The sequence below is a fragment of the Polychytrium aggregatum genome, assembly GCF_025602895.1.
Source record: "Polychytrium aggregatum strain JEL109 chromosome Unknown BJ171scaffold_14, whole genome shotgun sequence".
In the NCBI taxonomy this organism is placed as follows: Eukaryota; Fungi; Chytridiomycota; class Chytridiomycetes; order Polychytriales; genus Polychytrium; species Polychytrium aggregatum.
Window position 1 is genome coordinate 543,424 of NW_026516216.1, and position 17,635 is coordinate 561,058.

At 58.7% G+C, this 17,635-nt stretch overlaps 7 protein-coding genes across 7 annotated transcripts; 5 read left to right on the forward strand and 2 right to left on the reverse strand.

The window, feature by feature from the left end:
* Nucleotides 1–68: 68 nt before the first annotated feature.
* Nucleotides 69–2,656, forward strand: BJ171DRAFT_458252 (hexokinase-domain-containing protein). Its single transcript, XM_053108373.1, has 5 exons — nt 69–801; nt 1,071–1,162; nt 1,298–1,746; nt 1,952–2,256; nt 2,357–2,656. Exons 1-5 carry the CDS (start codon nt 147–149, stop codon nt 2,413–2,415), a joined length of 1,560 nt encoding a protein of 519 aa, XP_052967682.1. The 5' UTR covers nt 69–146; the 3' UTR covers nt 2,416–2,656.
* Nucleotides 2,657–2,856: 200 nt separating this feature from the next.
* BJ171DRAFT_580779 (uncharacterized protein) lies at nt 2,857–4,005 on the forward strand (the record flags this gene model as incomplete). The annotated part of the gene is made up of 1 exon (XM_053114059.1): nt 2,857–4,005. One exon carries the CDS (start codon nt 2,857–2,859, stop codon nt 4,003–4,005), a length of 1,149 nt encoding a protein of 382 aa, XP_052967683.1.
* A 574-nt stretch (nt 4,006–4,579) lies between these two features.
* Nucleotides 4,580–5,953, reverse strand: BJ171DRAFT_598273 (uncharacterized protein; the record flags this gene model as incomplete). The annotated part of the gene is made up of 2 exons (XM_053114828.1): nt 4,580–5,104; nt 5,296–5,953. Coding segments are annotated over 2 exons (1,040 nt in total), but the record flags the coding sequence as incomplete, so codon positions are not given.
* A 789-nt stretch (nt 5,954–6,742) lies between these two features.
* On the forward strand, nt 6,743–10,723 carry BJ171DRAFT_598274 (uncharacterized protein; the record flags this gene model as incomplete). Its single annotated transcript, XM_053114829.1, has 9 exons — nt 6,743–7,042; nt 7,155–7,282; nt 7,482–7,722; nt 7,867–8,148; nt 8,267–8,613; nt 8,767–8,981; nt 9,079–9,387; nt 9,528–9,650; nt 9,829–10,723. 9 exons carry the CDS (start codon nt 6,743–6,745, stop codon nt 10,644–10,646), a joined length of 2,763 nt encoding a protein of 920 aa, XP_052967685.1. The 3' UTR covers nt 10,647–10,723.
* A 388-nt stretch (nt 10,724–11,111) lies between these two features.
* On the forward strand, nt 11,112–12,888 carry BJ171DRAFT_458255 (CobW/HypB/UreG, nucleotide-binding domain-containing protein). The gene is made up of 3 exons (XM_053108374.1): nt 11,112–11,487; nt 11,674–11,840; nt 12,093–12,888. Exons 1-3 carry the CDS (start codon nt 11,178–11,180, stop codon nt 12,762–12,764), a joined length of 1,149 nt encoding a protein of 382 aa, XP_052967686.1. The 5' UTR covers nt 11,112–11,177; the 3' UTR covers nt 12,765–12,888.
* Nucleotides 12,889–12,925: 37 nt separating this feature from the next.
* On the forward strand, nt 12,926–14,098 carry BJ171DRAFT_63435 (uncharacterized protein). The gene is made up of 2 exons (XM_053115675.1): nt 12,926–13,324; nt 13,519–14,098. The coding sequence occupies exons 1-2, from the start codon at nt 13,171–13,173 to the stop codon at nt 13,950–13,952; spliced, it is 588 nt and encodes a 195-aa protein (XP_052967687.1). The 5' UTR covers nt 12,926–13,170; the 3' UTR covers nt 13,953–14,098.
* Nucleotides 14,099–14,469: 371 nt separating this feature from the next.
* BJ171DRAFT_63430 (histidine-specific methyltransferase) lies at nt 14,470–17,536 on the reverse strand. The gene is made up of 4 exons (XM_053115673.1): nt 17,049–17,536; nt 16,121–16,918; nt 14,854–15,981; nt 14,470–14,757 (listed from the first exon to the last, which is right to left on the reverse strand). The coding sequence occupies exons 1-4, from the start codon at nt 17,417–17,419 to the stop codon at nt 14,625–14,627; spliced, it is 2,430 nt and encodes an 809-aa protein (XP_052967688.1). The 5' UTR covers nt 17,420–17,536; the 3' UTR covers nt 14,470–14,624.
* Between the last annotated feature and the right edge of the window lie 99 nt (nt 17,537–17,635).

Genomic DNA, 17,635 nt, shown 5'->3' on the forward strand with positions numbered 1-17,635 from the left:
CGTATCGAACCGCCGCAACCGAGGAGCTCCTCGGTCTGCTGCTCGCCCTCGCCCGCGGGCTTGGCTCTCGTTGATTGCCTGCCCATTCGCCCGCCGTTATCTGCCCTTGCGGTTCTGCCAAAGCCCATTCTCTCGCATCCATCGCCATGTCGGATTTGCTGCACGACCACCGATTCGTCTTTACCGCCGGTCTCCTGGTGGGCCTCTGCGGAACGGCCTTGGTGCAATGGTCGGTCGCAAAGCACATCACCACCGTGCGCCTCACTCCCCGGCAGCTCCTCTCGGGAGGATTCGATGAGTCCGCCTCCCTTCGTGCCGTCGGAAGCCCCACGCGCCTGGAGTTTGACGATCGATCCGAGGTCGAGATCCGCACCCTCGAACGCCTCGAGGCGGCGTTCACGATTCCCTCCAGCAAGTTGCCCAAGATCGTCCGGCATTTCGTCAGCGAAATGAAGGCGGGCCTTACTCTCCACGGACAGGACCTGAAGATGCTGCCCTCACACATTGCAAAGCGCCCATCCGGCAAAGAAAGCGGCGTCTACTTTGGAGCCGATCTCGGCGGCAGCGGCTTCAGAGTCTGCCGGGTTGATCTGGCCGGCGACGCGACCACCCCGCCCCGCATCATCCAGAAGAAGTACATCGTTTCCGAGGAGATCAAGAAAAGCAACGGCACCGCCCTGTTCGACCACCTGGCCGACTGCGTCTTCAACTTTTTCGAGGAAAACTCAATCAAGGACCTTGGTGATATGAAGATGGGCTTCACCTTTTCGTTCCCGACGCAGCAGACCTCGACTGATCGAGGTGAGTGCGTCGCCTGGCTTGGACCGAAGCCATCTGGAGCGTGCGCTCGGGGGCTGGTTTGTGGAAATGGCCCCAATGCCACTGTTTCTGGCCTGTGGTCCAAGCACAGGTCCGAGCCAGATCGCAGATGCACCCGCATATGATCAGATCCAATCTAAATCGCAATCTCGGCGGCTCTGGACCCAACGCGCGGCGGCACAGGCATGGGCTGATCTGATCCACTCTTCCGCCTTTCGTTGCGATTCCCCCGCCCCAACATCATCCCACAGGACGCCTCATCCATTGGACCAAGGGCTTCACCGCCAGCAACGTCGAAGGCGAGGATGTCGTGGAGCTCTTCCAGGCCGCTCTCCACAGAAAGGCAAGTCGCCCTGCGTCACATACCCTGTGGCTTGCTTATCTGGCGCGCATCGCCATCGATGTCGATCCCAGCCAAGCCACCACGCACACAGCTGACTCTGTTGGCGCATATGCACGGGCTCGTTTCTGTCTCCAGGGGCTGAACGTCCGGATCACCGCCCTGGTCAACGACTGCGTCGCCCTCTTTGTTGCTCAAGCGCGCATCGATCCCCGAACTTGCGTCAGCATCATCCTTGGCACCGGCTCCAACGCTGCCTATGTCGAGCAGGTCTCCGAGATCAGCAAGCTCGAGGGCCCCGGTACCGAAGGGTCGTCCAACATGCTCATCAACATGGAGTGGGGCAACTTTGACAACGAAGGACACGTCCTTCCCTTGACCGACTATGACCACATACTCGACCGACAGTCGGATCATCCCAAGCGACAAATCTTTGAAAAGATGATCTCAGGCCTCTACTTGGGCGAGCTCGTGCGTCTGGTCATCGTCGACCTCACCCTGAGCGGCGAGCTGTTCCACGACGGCATTACGGAGCAGATGAAGCGCCCCTACAGCTTTACATCGTCGAACATGCCCCGAATCGAGCGGTAGGCTGCTGTGGCTTTATCTCTGACCGTCCGAATCCAACTCCTTCTTGCGCTGTCGCTTGCACTTGCCGCCACACTCCATTACTGACAAACCGCCCCACCATCTCGCTCCGTCACTGGCTGGTCGCCTCGCAATCCCATCCGTGTCCCCTCCCATTTGCGACCACTCCTGTGGCACCGTGTTCGCTGGACGCCCGGCTTGCAGCGACTACTCGGCCGATTTGGCCGATACCAAGGCCGTGATCGAAGAGTACCTCGGCTACAACTCCAGCACCATGCAGGACCGTCGCATCGTCAAGCGCATCTGCGAGCTTATTGGTGTCCGTGCCGCGCGCTTGGCTGCTGCCGGCGTTGCCGGAGTGATCACCAAGATCAACCGCCTGGACGAGTGCACCGTTGCCATCGATGGCTCTCTGTACACGGGTTACCACCCCCACTTTGGCAACCGCATGAAGGACACCCTCCGCGAGCTCATCGGCATCTCAGCCGATTTCATCAATCTGGAGCACTGTAAGTTGTCACCCGTGAGCATGTGGCGAGTGTCTGTGGTCTTGGTTGTTGGCTTGGATCAAATCGTGGGTGGCTGATACTGAGGTCTTTCTGTTCATAGTGCGCGACGGCTCTGTCCAGGGGTCGGCTCTGGTTGCTGCCATGATCGGCCAGAATTAGACTCGGCGCACATCGAGCCATCCACGGCATGGTCTTACTCGATCCGCCGGCCCATTTGGCGTGCCGATCACATCAAACCTGCATAAACGAGTCATAGCTTGGAACCCTGGGTGGTGGATAAATCGATTGGCCCGTCTGGTCACCAGCATGCCGTCCGCCTTGGGTACTGGCATCGAGTTCCGGCCAGCGCAATATACACAACCCCCCTGGTCCGGAACCACAAGGCAGCGGGCATCACGTGCGCGAGTTCACACCAGATTTTCCTGGCCATCCACAGCGGACCTGGCGAGCTTTTCATCTCCCCTTGCCATCATCAGCCATCGGTCAGCGCTGCCGCGCGAGCACGGTCCTGCACCCCTGCGTCCTTGCGTCTCTGCGTCTCTGTCTCTGCGTCCTTGCGTCCTTGCGCCTCCCACCCGCTCAATAGCCCGATACCTTGCGATGGAAGTCGACGGCGACGATAATCCGGCATCCGCGCTGGCGAGTGATTCGGCGCCCCTCGATACCACCAGGATCTTTGGCGATCTGATCCGCACGGTCCGCCAGGGCCGCCAGTTGCACGAGATGCGGCAACAGCCCGAATCGAGCCGGGACGAGGAGCGCATCAATAAGCTCGCAGATGACTTTCAAAAGTTGCTCGACGGCGTACTGGTTCAGCTGGGCCAATACCTGTATCAAAGGTGTTGGATCACGTTCTCGACGACACTGGTTCAGCAGCAGACCTCGCCGGTGGCTGGAAAGTACCCGCCCGAGATTGTCGAGTGTGTCGATCGACTCTACAGGCTTATCGTCGCCGCCGGAGCCTCGCCTGCTCCGATGATCCCAGTCCAGCTCCACCCCAAGCATGATCTCGATGAGATGGCCGGCCTGATTCGCCAGCATCAACACAAATGCTCACCCGAGCCGTTCACGAAGCAGATACTGACTCCTCTGCAAGTACAGCGCAACAATCTGCTTCAGAGGGTTCTGAGAGCGACGCAAACCCTTCGGGCGCAAAACGACGCAGCCGAAGCCGCCGTTGAATCCCTCGACAAGGAGCTTCAGGCTGCCCTGAGGCGCAAACGAGCCATCGACGCAAAGGCGGCCCAAGCGTCAACCCGCCCGACTTCGTTACAGGAGCAGTGGGATTCTGTCAAATCCGGTGTGCATCGTCAAACCACGCAGATCAGGAGAGAATGCAGCGATGCCATCGCGCTCTGGTCCAAGCCGCCCAACACCGCCAACGACAACGACGACCTTATCCTCCTGGACGAATGCGGGCAGATCCAAGACGGCATCGACCGTGCCCAAATGATTGTCATGAGCAACGATTCAGAGACCGGAGCAACCTACCCGGGCCTCCCCGGCCTGCTCTGGACTCATGAAGGGCCAAAGGGCGACCCAGCCAGCTACGACAACAAGCTGCGGTGGCTGATGCTCTATGGGCTCCTCCGGCTGCTGATCCGAGACCAGTTTCTGTTCAAGCCGTCCGATCCGAATATCCCGCCGCTGGGTCCATCAGAGGAGCTCCAACGGAGCCTTGTCCATATCATCAATTCGCTGATCATCGACGCGCTGAAACTGGATGACTTTGCTTCGATGGTAGAGTAGACAAGTCCCTGCTGGCGGCCGATTCTATCCGCGAGACCGCAATGGACCCAACCGTTGTCTGGCGCACCCTCCCTGGCATTTTTTTCTTCCTCTTCGACCATGATTGCGCCTCCCCACCACATACTACCGCGCTGGCCGTACCGCTGGGCGGTTGAAAATCAAAATGGTTCCGACCAACTTGGATTCGAGGGCCCGTCCATGCGGTACCGTCCACGCCCTTCCACAAATCGAATCCCCTCCCCTCGGTGGCTTTGCTCTACTATGAATCCGACCCTGTCAGCGTCGTCGATCAGCGAGGCCGCTGCTCGATACCCGTCCTGAAGCTTGTCCCGGAGAGCCACCGGCAACCAACCAAGCACCACGCATCCCGGTATTTGGGTCTCGACGCTTCACAACCATGTCTCCCAAGGCTACGTGCAGGGGTGCGGTGTCGACAGCAGGCTGCACAGGAAACAGACGATTGCCGCTGCCGCACGACAGAGTCTTGGCCAAGGAAGACCTGGCCAGAGGGTAAGAAACAAGGAAAGAAAGAACGAAGCGACTGTGTGATAATATTTTGACATGAATACGAGATAGTCGTCGCGAACAAGCAGATGCGTGGCGCCCTGCCGCTCTGGGATAGGCACGGACAGAATTACAAGAGCAAGAGAGATGGGGGAGAGACGGAAGGGACAGGGCGGGGTGGGGAGAGTCGGCGACGCAATACCAAGCAGACCGTCAATCTAGTCCTGCTGCGCGAACCACGGGGTGGAAGCGACAGTTGTCCTCGGTGTAGCTGCGGGGTTGCAGAGGTGGGAGGGTACGCAGCCTACGGCAAATTAGTACGGCCGGGTGTACGGATTCTGTGACTGTCCGTGGTTGGAGTTGGTGTCGTATCCGTAGCTGGAATACGGCTGCTGCTGCTGCTGCTGGGGTCGGCCGTAAGGATCGCTGTAAGGGTTCAGACGAGGGTCGGTGTGGCCACCAAAGCTGGAGGCGGGAGGGACCGACTGGACAAAGCCGCCAACTGGTAGCGGCCCTTGGTTGCTGCCGCTGCGCTGGTGCGAGTAAGTGGAGCCGGTTTCCCAGGACGGCGCGACAGGCAGCTTGGTGCTGACGCCTGCAGGGCAAAAAGGAAAGGAAAGGTGTCAAAGGACTGCTGGACAACAGGATGATGAGCAAGCCCGTATGTCGGCCAGGAGGATGGCGGTGGGCTCGGAGCATCCGCCCGAGCCCGGAACAGCGAGCGGTGCGGATCCCATTCCCTGTCGGCAGCCCAATTCGTTCACGCTGGATTCCCGACCCTCTTACCCTGGGCGGCGAGCTGCTCCAGACGGTACTGCTCCTGGTTGGCAGCATAGTTGGGATTGATGCGATCGCGGAACGAGTCGGAGGGCTTGAGCTTCCACTTTCGGAAGATGTAGATGCCGAGGGCGGCGACGACGACACAGCTTCCGCCGACGGCGAGGGCGATGGTGGTGGCGTCCCCACCGCTGCTTGGGGCCGGGGCGGTGGTTGGGGTGGCCGATGGAGAAGCTGTGCCAGAGGCCGTGGGCGAGCCGGAGGGGCTGGAGGATGTGGCGGTCAGAGAGCTCTGGGAAGTGACAGCAGCAGAAGGGCTGGAGGAGGTTGTAGTAGTCGAGGTCTGCACCGAAGACGACGACGGCACCAGCGACGTTGTCGACGAGTGCAGGATCGACGTGGAGGTGGGAGGCAGAGCGCTGGAGCTGGTGGGAGGAGGAGGGGGAGGAGGAACGGGGGGAGCCGAGCTGGAGACTGGAGGAATCTGGCGAGGGAGATGGCGACCGTGGGCCGCCACCAGCAGCAGGACGAGGACCCAGAGCGAAGTGAGCTTGAAGACGGCCATGGCGAGAGCAGTCCTCCGGAGGGAAACGAGACAGACGGACGGCAGACGGACGGCAGACCCGGGCGATAGAAGGATGAGGGGTGGGTGGGCAGGAAGAACAGCAGCCCGGTAAGAGACGATATCAGGAGCAGTGGGGCCGGGGGGAGGATTTGGGCAACGCAAGGCGGGACTGTTGCTGTTGCTGTTGCTGTTGCTGTTGCTGTTGCCGTTGTGTGAGTGGCCCTTGCTCCCTTCAGATCAGGGCCAACCGCGCGTCGCTCTGCGCGTTGCTGTGTCGCTCTGTGCAATGCATCCAGAGGCAGTGCCGCGCCTCCTCCCTCAGCTCGCACTACAGCACAGTGCTGCGTCCCAGCCGCCCCCCTTGCCGCGTCGCGCACAGCCGTTGTCCCACGCCGTGTCACGCGGACACACAGCCAATCGCCTTGCGTCTTTCTGCGCCACGACGCCTTCCTGGCTTGTCGCTTTGCGCCATGCACCGCCACGTTGCGGTCGGCTCCACACACACACATCCTGTCATTGCGCTGCTCTTCGTGATATGCCGTGGCATTTGCCATTTGCCATTTGCCATTTGCCATTTGCCATTTGCCATTTGCCATTTGCCATTTGCCATTTGCCATTTGACACTTGATACAAATGTGTCCTCGCCCGTGCTGCGGCATTCCTCAAGCCTGCAGCGAGCTCATCCCGCATCATCGCCGGCCGCTCTGCACCAAAGCATGTGCGACGGGTCTTCTTCCCGCGGTGTTTGCTGCTGGCGCGCTTTTCGGCATCCCACGCTTGGCCAGTCCCGCCAATAGCCCCAGCGTCTCCCCGGTCCCTGGTCGCTACCTCGAGTTATATTTTGGGCGCATCGGTCTCCCTGCCCATCGTCCAGTTCGCCAGCGTTCAGCGATGCGTGTTCTCGCCGGTCTTCAGCTCGGGATCCTGCTGCTGCTGCTGCTCTCTGTCGCAGTCGTCCATGCCACAGCCCATGTCACACAAGCCGACGACTTGCTCTCTGGGGTCCATCGCCTGATCAAGTCGGGCCGCGTCGTACGTTTCCAGGACTCGTATGTGGGCCTGCTGCGCGATATTCGCAGTAGCGCCTTTGCTGCGGTGCCACCGTACTCGGCAAACGATCTCCAGCGAGTCGCTCATGAGGTCGACAAGCTGTTCGATATCTGGGTCAATCGAGAGTCAAAGATCCAGAACGTAAGTCGGCCGCATCCCAGCATCGCCCGACGGCGCTACTGACTTGCGACAGAGCTCGCTCCATTGATGCCATCAGTCGCGGCGTGGAACTCACTTTCATCTCCCCTGCCAGTACGGTATCGACATCATCCCGAGAAAGGACAATATCACCAAGAACTGGAAGTCGTATGTGAACGACCCCTTGAGCTTCCACATCAGTCTTGCCAAGCTGTTCATCTCCGCCCGCGATTTCCACACAAAGTAAGTCGCATGATATGCTCGAGGCGCTTCCATACACAACAGCAGCACGCCCCACGGCTCAAGAGAACCGCACTTGTTTCCAGAGCGTGTGCATCCTAGCCAGGCGCTTGGCTTCGCTCCTCTATCCGCATCGTACATTGCCACCAATCTCTGTCATGTGCATCGAGCTAACACGGTGCCGAATGGCAATCTCATACAGCTACTATATCCCTGCGCCATATGGATGCATTCGATCCTTTCTGCCGTGGTCCTTTGACTTTCTCGAGAGTTCAGATTACTGGAACCCGACCGTCGTCGTTGTTTCCCGCACCGGATACGCACGCCTTGTGGACATGTCGCCACTCTATGGCCCGTCCCTGAATGCATCAGTGGCCGAGATCGAGCCCGGAGACGAGTTGGTTTCGATCAATGGCAAGTCCTTTGACTCGGTGTATTTCGAGGTACCGTTCAGATGGCACCATGCATTTCAATGCGTCCAAGCGAGCGTGCACTTCGGTCCTAATGAGCGGGCTCTCGTGTGTCTGCTTCTCGGATATGGACCGAATGCTTTCTACGAGGTTGCTAATCGGCGGCTTGTTTCCCAGTCGTACCAAAGCAAGACCGAGGCGGCGAACGAAATGGGCGGTCTGCGCTACTTTTCGTACCTGCTTTCTATGAGACCATCGGTGCTGTATCCTCTACCGACGGAGGAGGAGGACACGCAAACGTTTGTCTTTCGAAAGCAATCTGGCAAAAGTGTATCTGTCAAAGTTCCGTATCTATCGCTTGTCAACGGAACCTGCCTCCAGCCTCTCGTGCAGGGCGAGACAGTCCCCAACGTCACCGAAGCGCGAGCAGATGCTCGCCACTCAAAGCAGCGTCGCCGAGTAAGCTTTGGATGCTCTGTCGCTTGATCGTGAGGCACCCGCGCTCGTGCTTGAAACAGCTATATACCGTTCTCGGCAAGCTCAAGGTTGCGCTTATATCTATCTTGGCCGCATGTAGTCGACATCTGGCACCTTCTCCTACGAGAAAGAGTTTCGCCAATTCTTTCCCGATCATGCCACTCGGCGCTTCAGCCTGCTCTCCAGCTTCAAGCTCAATTCCACGCCCGAATCTCTGTTGTCCTGGGGTATTTATCGGCCCAACTTCACCAACCTCGGCATCATCAGTCTGAAGAGCTTCACCCCGTCAACTTCTGTTCAGAATACGGTGTCGTTGATTCGAGGACTGCTTGTCCGTGAGCTCGCCGGCACAAATGCTATTGTCTTTGACATCCGCGGGAATGGCGGTGGCGACATGGCACTGGCCGACTTGATCCCCCAGCTGTTCAAGCCCAATTTCCAGGCCAGGTAATGGTCTTGCATTGCAGTAGCACGCCGATGGGCTCTGGAATAGTGGGATCTCGACGGCTCGCCGATGGATGTTCTAAGATTGGTCGTGTAGTCCGAGAGCTCTGAGACAATGGCTCCAAGGCTAACTAGAGCCAACTCTGCTTCGTACAGCTCGGGCCGCTTGCTTATCTCCAAAACCAACACCGCCATCTTGCACACCACCAACGCGTCCTTGGCTCTTTCGGATTGGATACCGGGCTACTTTGATGGACTTTCGAGGAACCAGACATATGGCGATGTCACCCCGTTCTTCTCCGGAACTACATTCAACACAATCGGCACTGCATATCTCAAGCCCGTGGCTCTGTTCATCGACGCTTACTGTTGTGAGTGTCCTTGCATCGATTCAAACTGCAGCTGACTCTGAAAGCAGCTCGTCGACCCGTCGCTGACTTTGGGCTTGATGCTCGAATCTCCACCCAGACTCGGCGTGCGATCTCTTCTCGGCCAATATGCAGGACTCTGGAACGGCGCTGATCTTTGGTCAGGACCTGCAAACCGGCGGAGGAGGGTGCAACGTTGTTGCTTACAGCAGCTTTCTGATTCCGCTGTTTGGAACAAGCTCAGACAGCTCGAACAGCAGCCAAGTAGTCTTTTCGCCGCTTCCGTACTCGTCATACAACCAGAACAACAGTCACCTTGGTGCGGCAGACCTGCGGGTTGCATGGAGACAGGTGATACGCACCGGCACTCATGCTGGTGCCCTGATTGAAGACAGCGGAGTGGCCGCCGGTAAGCGTAGTCACCGTTGCCGCAATCCATCGGGCTCACATCTCATGGAGATAATATGACCCCAACTCTTGAGAACTACCCCCACACCCGATCGCAAAGCGACGTCCGCGTATTGACTGCCCTTCTGTTTGTCGAACCAGACTACTATCTCCGACCTTCATGGGCAGATTTCTTTTCCAATCAATCGACGCTGAGTCAGCTGGAGTATCTCGGACAACTGCTGGCTGATCTCGGCAGCCGCACGGGACAGAACAGCCTCGCGTGTAAGCGATGCCCCTCCGGTTGCATCTGTGGTCCCGCTGCGAATAGTGTGGGAAACAAACCTCACCTTCGATGCCTGTATCCATGTGCCACACGGGCATTGCGGCTTCCTGCTGCCTGCTTCTCCAAGAGCCGGTGACCTTTGCATGCCGCTAATCCTGCTCGTGGTCATGGTTCCAGTTCTATTTGAGCCTCTGAGATTCGACATCCCTGTGCGAACACTCCTCGTGCTCAACAACATCACTTCGAGCGGCATCCGAACCTTTTATGTGAGCCTGGACGGCTCCGTGGTCGGATCGACATCGCTAGCGTCCACCGACCTCGCTCAGTTCAACATCGAGACCGGATACACCACCGACTCTGTCCTGCGATACCTGTCGCTCACCATCCTTGGACTGGATATCCGCGACAAAGCGGTTCTGCAAACCAACCGGCAGGTCCGGTTGATTCCTCACCAAGGCCTGAGCAGCGTCCCGTTTGCCTTTGACTTTACGCAGCTGCCGACTTTCTGCGGCATATACACACAGTCTCCAGAGACCGCCGGCTGGGTGCTTGCAAACGGCACACTCGCGATTGCCACCGACCCGCAGACGGGCCTCTACGCCAACAATGTCGACACATCCTTCTCTATATTCCTGAATCTCCCCAGCGGCCACTACAACTTCTCCGTGGACGCTCGGGTGGACACCGAGGCCTCATTCGACCTGTTCTTGATCCAGACGAGGAGCCGCAGCACCCAGAGAACATCCACGCTGCTTGAGCTGGACGGCCGCCCGCACGGCGCAAGGATGTGGCCATATAGCTTCCAGATCAGCAGCGACGCTGCCGAGATTGTTCTGCGATTCACATCGGACGAGTCTGTTGCCGCGACTGGGGTGCGCATCTCGCGGATATCGCTCAGGGCACTTGGCCACCAGCAAACGGATTCGGGCCCGCCTGGACTACCGTCGATCCAGAAAGTAACGGGACAGTCACTTTCTGGCATCAGAGGCCTGTAGTCTACTGATCCGTAGGCTCCAGCGAGCAAGCCATGCGACTGTTTCCCGGCCTGGTAGGCGATCTCTTTGATTTCGTTGGTTTGGGAAGCATGACCTTGAATACACTCGGTCGGTCCCATGTGTCGATGTGGGAGTGTGTGCATCCACTCGATGTGGGAGTGTGGTGCCTTTCGCTTGCGGGGAGCCATCTGAGCGAGAAAGTATCTCGATTCAGATCCAGAAACACATCAGTGAATGGCCATGGCCAGCGCGCGATGTTTTGAGGCAATAGCATACCCGCTCAACGACCAAAATCCGTTTTTTATTGGATTGGCTGTAGGATCACGGCGACCGGGACAGACAGCTGGGTTGATTCCCAAGCCTGGTTGGGCAAGTCAAGACATGCGACAAGCTGGGCGGTGCTGGCGCTGGATTTGGCAGCAGGCCAACAGGCCGACCAACCGCAGCCACGACCGCCCTGGTGCTTGGTCGCTCATCTGCACCAGCCTCGACACCCACATCTGCATCGCATCCGCATCGCATCCCGCCATCATGAAGAGCGTTCCGGTCACAGTGCTGACGGGCTTCTTGGGCGCAGGCAAGACCACCATCATCCTGTCGCTCATCGATCGGCTACCCAAGGAATACAACGTGGTCCTTCTGAAGAACGAGTTTGGCGACGTGCAAGTCGACTCGGAGCTGGCCCGCTCGACAAAGTCGCACGCCATCGAAGTTAAGGAGATCATGAATGGCTGCATGTGCTGTGTGCTTGTGGGCCAGATGAAGCTTGCTCTGCTGGAGCTGAAGGAAAAGTTCAGCCCAGATCGCATCATCATCGAGACGTCGGGCTCGGCCTTCCCAGGTATGTGGCAAGATCGCATGCATGGCTCCATGGCCAAGCGAATCTGGGCAGGAAGGAGAGAAGGCGGGCACCTGCCGACCCTCTGTCCATCTGCCAACCCTCTGTCCATCTGCCAACCCTCTGTCCATCTACGGCATTGGCTTATCTGACAACTGTTGCTGGGCGCCCCGCAACCGGCTCGAGCAGCCCCGATCGCTTGGCAAATCCGCGAGCTGGCCGGCGATGGCTTCGTTCTGGACGGCATCATCACCGTGATCGACTGCGTCAACTTCACCGGCTATGAAGATACGAGCTACACCGCTCGGATGCAGGCTCAGTACACCGACGTGATCCTGATGAACAAGCACGAACTGGTGAGTGGCTGGACATGGGCTTGGTTGGTGGAAGCATATGCACCATCACCACCACGGCACAGACGCAGCATATGGACCGAACTCGTTGTCTTCGCCGCTCGGGAGATCCATCGGGCTGATCATGCGTCCCATGCGGCCGAGTCGACCTGGAGCCGGAATGCGCACCGATATGCAGGCTGGAAAGAGTGATGGATTGGCACATGTGCGATTCGCGGTGCTGATGAACTTGCCCGCAATCTCGCCGACGCCCAGGTGTCCGAGCGTCAATACGACCTCGTTCTCGACAACGTCAACGAGCTCAATACCGACACACCCAAGCTGAAGTGCGAAGGAACCCACGGCGTCTCGCCCGACTTGGTCTTTGGCATCGACACCAAGCTATTCCAGCTCGGCAACGCACAGGAGCGCGAGAAATGGAACGGACTCATGGATCCCGAGCACCACTCGAACGAAATCGACCTCATCCAGGTCACCGACCCTGACATCCAGCCGGAGGCCGGCGCCTGTGGCAGTGAATGCGCCGGCGGCCACCACCACCACCACCACCACCATGAGCACAGTCATGGGCACGACCATGACAGCCATGCTCCTGCTGAGGCTGAGGCTGAGGCTGAGGCTGCGGCTGCGGCTGCGGCTGTCTCTCGCAAGCCTATTGACCTTGGCGAGTTTGAGCGATTCTTGGCAGCGCTGCCCAAGGACGATGTCTATCGAGTCAAGGGCATGCTCCGCATCAACGGCAAGATCCAGATTCTGAACTGGGCGTTCGGCCGACACACCCTGACTGAGGCGCCGCACCAGGAGGCCTTTGAAGGCGTGAACATCAAGATCACGGTTATGGGCAACGGCCTGGGTATGCTCGTCAAGCGGATCCAGGAGGGTTTTGGTGTTGATCACGTCAAGTTGATCCGGTCGGGACGCCACTGAGTGCGGTGATGCAGCGGGGCGATCTGCTTCGACAGGATGCTGCGACGCCCTGTGTCTGAGACCGATGCCCCAGATGCGCGTCTGCCATCGATAAATACAATCTCGGAGATCCGTTGATGCGGGATGTGCTGTGGAAGTGCCCAGACCGAAACATGGCGATCCCGCCGCCAGTGTTTGTGAGCGCCGTGGGACAAGCGCTGCAAACCTTGTTGGGCGTGAAGGCTCCCGCTGCCCGACTTGGACCGATGCTGCCCTCTTCGCGGCCATTCGTCCAACCGACCTCTGCCTGTCTGCCCACCAGCATCCGCTGCCTATCGGCCTGCGTCTCCCGCTCCAAACTCCCTCGTCGCTGTGCCCCCCCCCATATCAAGCCCCTCTCTCGAAACCTCGACACCTCACTGCTGCCATGAAGCTGTCCACAGCCAAGGGGCTGTATGTTGCATCGACCGTTTTGGTCTGTTTCGCCTCGCTCTCCATCATCTTCTTTGGCACGATCCTGCTCAAGATCCGGCCTGATGTCAGCAACATCCACAACGTGTTTACCGACTATGCTTTCCATGGTAACTGTTGGTTCCTGTCTCTGCCTCGCTTGCGGGCCCGTCCCCGTCCCCGTCCACTCTCTCCCGGGAGGCCAGTGCAATAGCAACGAGCAGCATGCTGTTCGTTTCTACTCCACCACAGGGGGCCAGTGCGTATGCCGGTGTCTCTGCGTATGCTGATGTCGTTTGGTTTGGTTGGGACCGTGCGCCTTCAGCCTGGCTTGTCGCCGGAATCTTCCTGGGCATTCCGGGCCTCTCGGGCTGCGTCGGCATCGAGAACGGCATGCTGCGGTTCTACATCTACGCCCAGTCCCTCAACCTGGTCCTCATCAACGTCGTCGGCGGTCTGACCATCGGATTTTGGGACTTGATTCTGGGGACATCGTCGTCCTCGTCCTCCTCCTCGTCGTCGTCGAGCTCAATGACCGACTCGCTCGTCGAGGCCGGCAACGACTCGTATACTCGCTACTACATCGCCATCGCTCTGGCTCTTGTCGACGTCACCATCCTGGCGGCTATTGCTGCGGCTGCGTACTGCCGAAAGCTCAAGCAGAGGGAGCGAGTCATCAGGAAGGGTTTTGGCGACGGAATCGAGCTCCAGAGAAGCAACTCCAGCAAAGGCTTAGCCCACCGGACCGGGAGCTATTGAGGTGCATCAACTATACGAAGCCGATCCGTGGGCTGTCGGCCACTCGATCAATGCACTGCTGCGATGTGCTGCCGCTACCGAAACCCGAGGCGACTGGTGGCCTGTTTTGGTGGTTTGCCACAGCCTCGATTTGGCCCCTTCTATGCTTACGGGCTTCTCTGTCGTCTTGATACACCGCTGTCCAACCAGGGCGAGAGAGGATTCAAGCGACAGGGGGAGGGCCAAATGGTCGTCACCCTCTCGACCTTGTAACAAACTGCAATGAAATGCCGGGCGTTTATTTTCGTTTTGATTATTCTTTCCCCTTTCTGTCTTTTTTTTGGAGGGAGGGTGGACACGGTGAGTTGCTGCCGCCATGGCTATGCCTCAGAGCCTTTCCGTTTCGTCTTTCCGGTGTCGACAACCCATCGCACATGAAGCAGCATATCCTGGATGTCTGAGGATGGCTGGCTGGGGTTTCTTTGTCTGGTACTTGAATACACACCCATAGAGCCGACCACCCGCACCTGAGCCAGCACCAGTACCAGTACCACCCACAATCCGGTTGGTTCTGGGTTGCTCCCATCCTCGAGAATCACAGTAATGGTCTTTCGGGACTGAGGAGGACCTCATCGGAGCCCAAGTGTATTCTCGCATGCGTTGGCCGCCTCCCCCGGTTGCTGATTCATCTGCTCAGACAACGACTCGGAACTTGGCAAAGACATAGGGGTAATTGTGTTGGTACCAGTTGCGGAAGGTCTTGCGGCTGGCGATTGTCGGAACGGTGGCCCAGGAGGCACCCAGCACGACAAAGTGGTGATCGTCACTAGAAGTCGGACATCAGCGTTAGTACGTCATTGTCAAGGCTCGACTGTCGACGGATGTTTGTGTTGCTCGGGGAGAAGCAGGAACTGGTACTCACAAAAAGTCTGACGAGTATCCTGGGTACAGCTTGCTCGTCTCAAAACCCGGGAAAGGCCTGAAGTGTGTGCGGGTGAGCTCCCAGCCATTGTCGTCGATCTGAGAGACCGAGTCCGGGTCGGCTGGGGTTTCGACATCGACCGGCGTCCACTCGACAAAGCCACTGTTCCTTGGTCGGGCTGGCGATGTGCCCTTGGTGGTCTTGTCGACGCACTGGCGAATACGAGCAATCTGCTCCTCCGAAGGCAGGCTTCCCCCAATGGATTTGGCATAGGCGTCGGCTTGATCAAAGGAGACGTAAGCAGGCCAGCGGCTGGCTGGTCCGTTGGCGTCCTCTCCGTCTGCGTGGATGGGAACGGGGCCAAGCGCCGTTTTGACTGCCGCACCGTCGTCGGTCCAGGACTTTGGAAGCAGGCTCTCAGGCTTGCCTTGGGCGCACCAGAACTTGTAGTACTCCTGCACAGCCACAGGGCGATTCTGCACAGAGAATCCGTCGACTTGGACGGTCAGCTCGGGCGACTCGTTGTCCCAGCCAAAGACAAAGCTGCTGCCGGCATTGCCGTCGTCCTGTTCTCGGTGGAGCGTGCCCAGAGTGACCTGTCCAGCGGAGACCTGTGCGAGTGCAGCGGGTGCAAGAGGAACCAGGGGCTGCTGTCCAAGCCGCTTTGGTCTGACAATACCAGCAGGCGGCAGAGTATGGTCGGACTGGACGAGCATGTACAGGAAGGTCTCGAGATGCATGGCATCGTGCTCGAAACACATGCAGACGGCGCGGGCGGCAGTCTTGTCGACTGCAGTATCTTGGGCATCTGCCAGCTTGCAGATGATATCGCGAGCTCTGCGGCGCACTTGGTCGCGATAGGCGAGCACCTCGTCAAGAGCAGGCCAGCTGTTCGGGACGAGCGAGTGCGAGTGGCATTGGCTGGGATCGTCGACGATGGGGTCGATTCCGCGCTCAAAGATGGTGGCAAAGTACTTGGGCTCAGTCAGCGGCAAGTTGAAGGCCTTGGAAAGCTGAATATCCAGGAAGCCAGGAAGATGGCCGAGGTAGAATATGTACGGATGCCGGAGGGCAATGGGGGCCTCGAGATATCGGTCCGACGGGATCATGGTAGTCGAAACAACATCCCTGAGTATCAGCAGTTCCATCAGCACGCAACCGGATTAGCAAACGTGGGCCGGTGTCAAAGGAACGCCGTCGACAACACCGAGCAGCGCTGCACACAGGCGGTCCGATTCGTGGGCCGCCACTACAACTCGCCACTTACCAGGCATTCCACAGAGACTCCCACTCGGCCAGCACGGGGATGCCGTTTGAAAGCCGCGGCTCGGGAGAAAACACAACCGATGGCTTCTGGAACACAAACATACTGTATCGATCCGAGGAATCTTTCCAGCGATCGACGTGGGCGAGCCCGGTGCCGGCGGTAGCGTTGTAGACCTCGCTGTCCGAGTACTTGTACGAGTACTCAACATTGATGATCTCGCCGCGATGCAGGTGTACCTGGATCGAGTCCTGCAGATCGATGGTCTGCTCGACCTTGGACTGGTAGTATGCCTCATGGCGGCCCTCATGGCGGTTGTAGATCGAGAGGTAGCTGAAGGCGTCTCGCTCAAAGACCCTGCGCCCAAAGAGTCTGTTGATATGGTCGAATCCGTTCAGAATGAACTCGGCCGTGACTCCCTTTGGATCGTCGTAGGCTAGCTTGACGTCCTCGGGCTTGTTGCGGCCGTCGATACCGCAGAAAAAGTCGTCGCCGGCGTTCATGGCTGCGCTGGCCACGCGGCTGAGAAAGTCGCGGGCTTGGGCCCGAGTAAAGTTCCCGATGGATGAGCCAAGCCACAGGAAGCTCTTGTGGACGGTCTGGGGGATGTTTGCGCGGATCCACTGAAGCGAGTCGTCGTAGGTGCCAAGAAGTCCGACAAAGCGGATCTCGGGGTATTCGGCGCAAAGGGGGGTCAGGCAATCGCGCAGCGAGGCCTCGGACAAGTCCAGGGCATAGTACGTGATGTTCTTGCGGTGCTTTGTGATGGCATCGAGGAGGTACTTTGTTTTCCTCATGGATCTGACGAGAAACGGCCCGGCGAATCAGAGCGAGTGGAGGTCGGGGGGGGGGTGCATGAGGGTGCCGCTGTCGGCGGACAATCACAACGGCTATATCGCGATCCAGGGTGGAAGGCAGGGACCAAACTCACCCGACACCAAGCTCGACCAGCACCGAGTCGTCCTGGATGTAGTTCAGGATCATCTCCTCGGCGTGGCGCTTGAAGATGTCGATCTCGGCATTGAAGAGATAGTACTCGTCGAGATTGGTGATCCTGTCGTAGATTTCCAGGCCGAGGTCATCGTACAGAACCATTGTGGGAATGCTGCGGATCAGGTGCTCTGAGCCCGTGTCTGGGTGGGTGAACACCACTCGGGGCGACATGAACTCGTTGATGATGTTCTTGACGAGTCCTTCGGGAGACAGGTCCGAGAGGCCAAAAGAGGCTGGACGGATGTCGATGATTTCAGCGCCGGAGGCGGCGGCGGCAGCGGTGGCGGGAAGAATCTTGTGGGGCGACATGAGGGGCCTGTGAACAGAGCGTGCGGTGCGGGTTTGGCGAGTGCAGTCGATGGTGCCGACGAGGGACGGCAGTCGCAGGGACCTATATATGCAAAGCGGTGCGATTCGAGGGGGGGGGTGCGGGGGAGTGCGGGGGAGGTGCACCAAGCCGAGGGAAATGATCCGCAGCGGCCTGGGGATTGCAAGCCAAATCACGCGGGCGTGTCGTTTTGGAGC

Bases quoted from the DNA above. Each gene is read 5' to 3' on its own strand.
- BJ171DRAFT_458252 (XM_053108373.1), top strand. From the start codon at position 147: ATGTCGGATTTGCTGCACGACCACCGATTCGTCTTTACCGCCGGTCTC. The intron at 1,747-1,951 runs GTAGGCTGCTGT...CCCGGCTTGCAG, and splicing joins AACATGCCCCGAATCGAGCG to CGACTACTCGGCCGATTTGG. The intron at 2,257-2,356 runs GTAAGTTGTCAC...TTCTGTTCATAG, and splicing joins TTTCATCAATCTGGAGCACT to TGCGCGACGGCTCTGTCCAG.
- BJ171DRAFT_458255 (XM_053108374.1), top strand. From the start codon at position 11,178: ATGAAGAGCGTTCCGGTCACAGTGCTGACGGGCTTCTTGGGCGCAGGC. The intron at 11,488-11,673 runs GTATGTGGCAAG...CGGCTCGAGCAG, and splicing joins GTCGGGCTCGGCCTTCCCAG to CCCCGATCGCTTGGCAAATC. The intron at 11,841-12,092 runs GTGAGTGGCTGG...GCCGACGCCCAG, and splicing joins TGATGAACAAGCACGAACTG to GTGTCCGAGCGTCAATACGA.
- BJ171DRAFT_63435 (XM_053115675.1), top strand. From the start codon at position 13,171: ATGAAGCTGTCCACAGCCAAGGGGCTGTATGTTGCATCGACCGTTTTG. The intron at 13,325-13,518 runs GTAACTGTTGGT...GTGCGCCTTCAG, and splicing joins TACCGACTATGCTTTCCATG to CCTGGCTTGTCGCCGGAATC.
- BJ171DRAFT_63430 (XM_053115673.1), bottom strand. From the start codon at position 17,419: ATGTCGCCCCACAAGATTCTTCCCGCCACCGCTGCCGCCGCCGCCTCC. The intron at 16,919-17,048 runs GTGAGTTTGGTC...GTTTCTCGTCAG, and splicing joins CTGGTCGAGCTTGGTGTCGG to ATCCATGAGGAAAACAAAGT. The intron at 14,758-14,853 runs GTGAGTACCAGT...TCCGACTTCTAG, and splicing joins GGATACTCGTCAGACTTTTT to TGACGATCACCACTTTGTCG.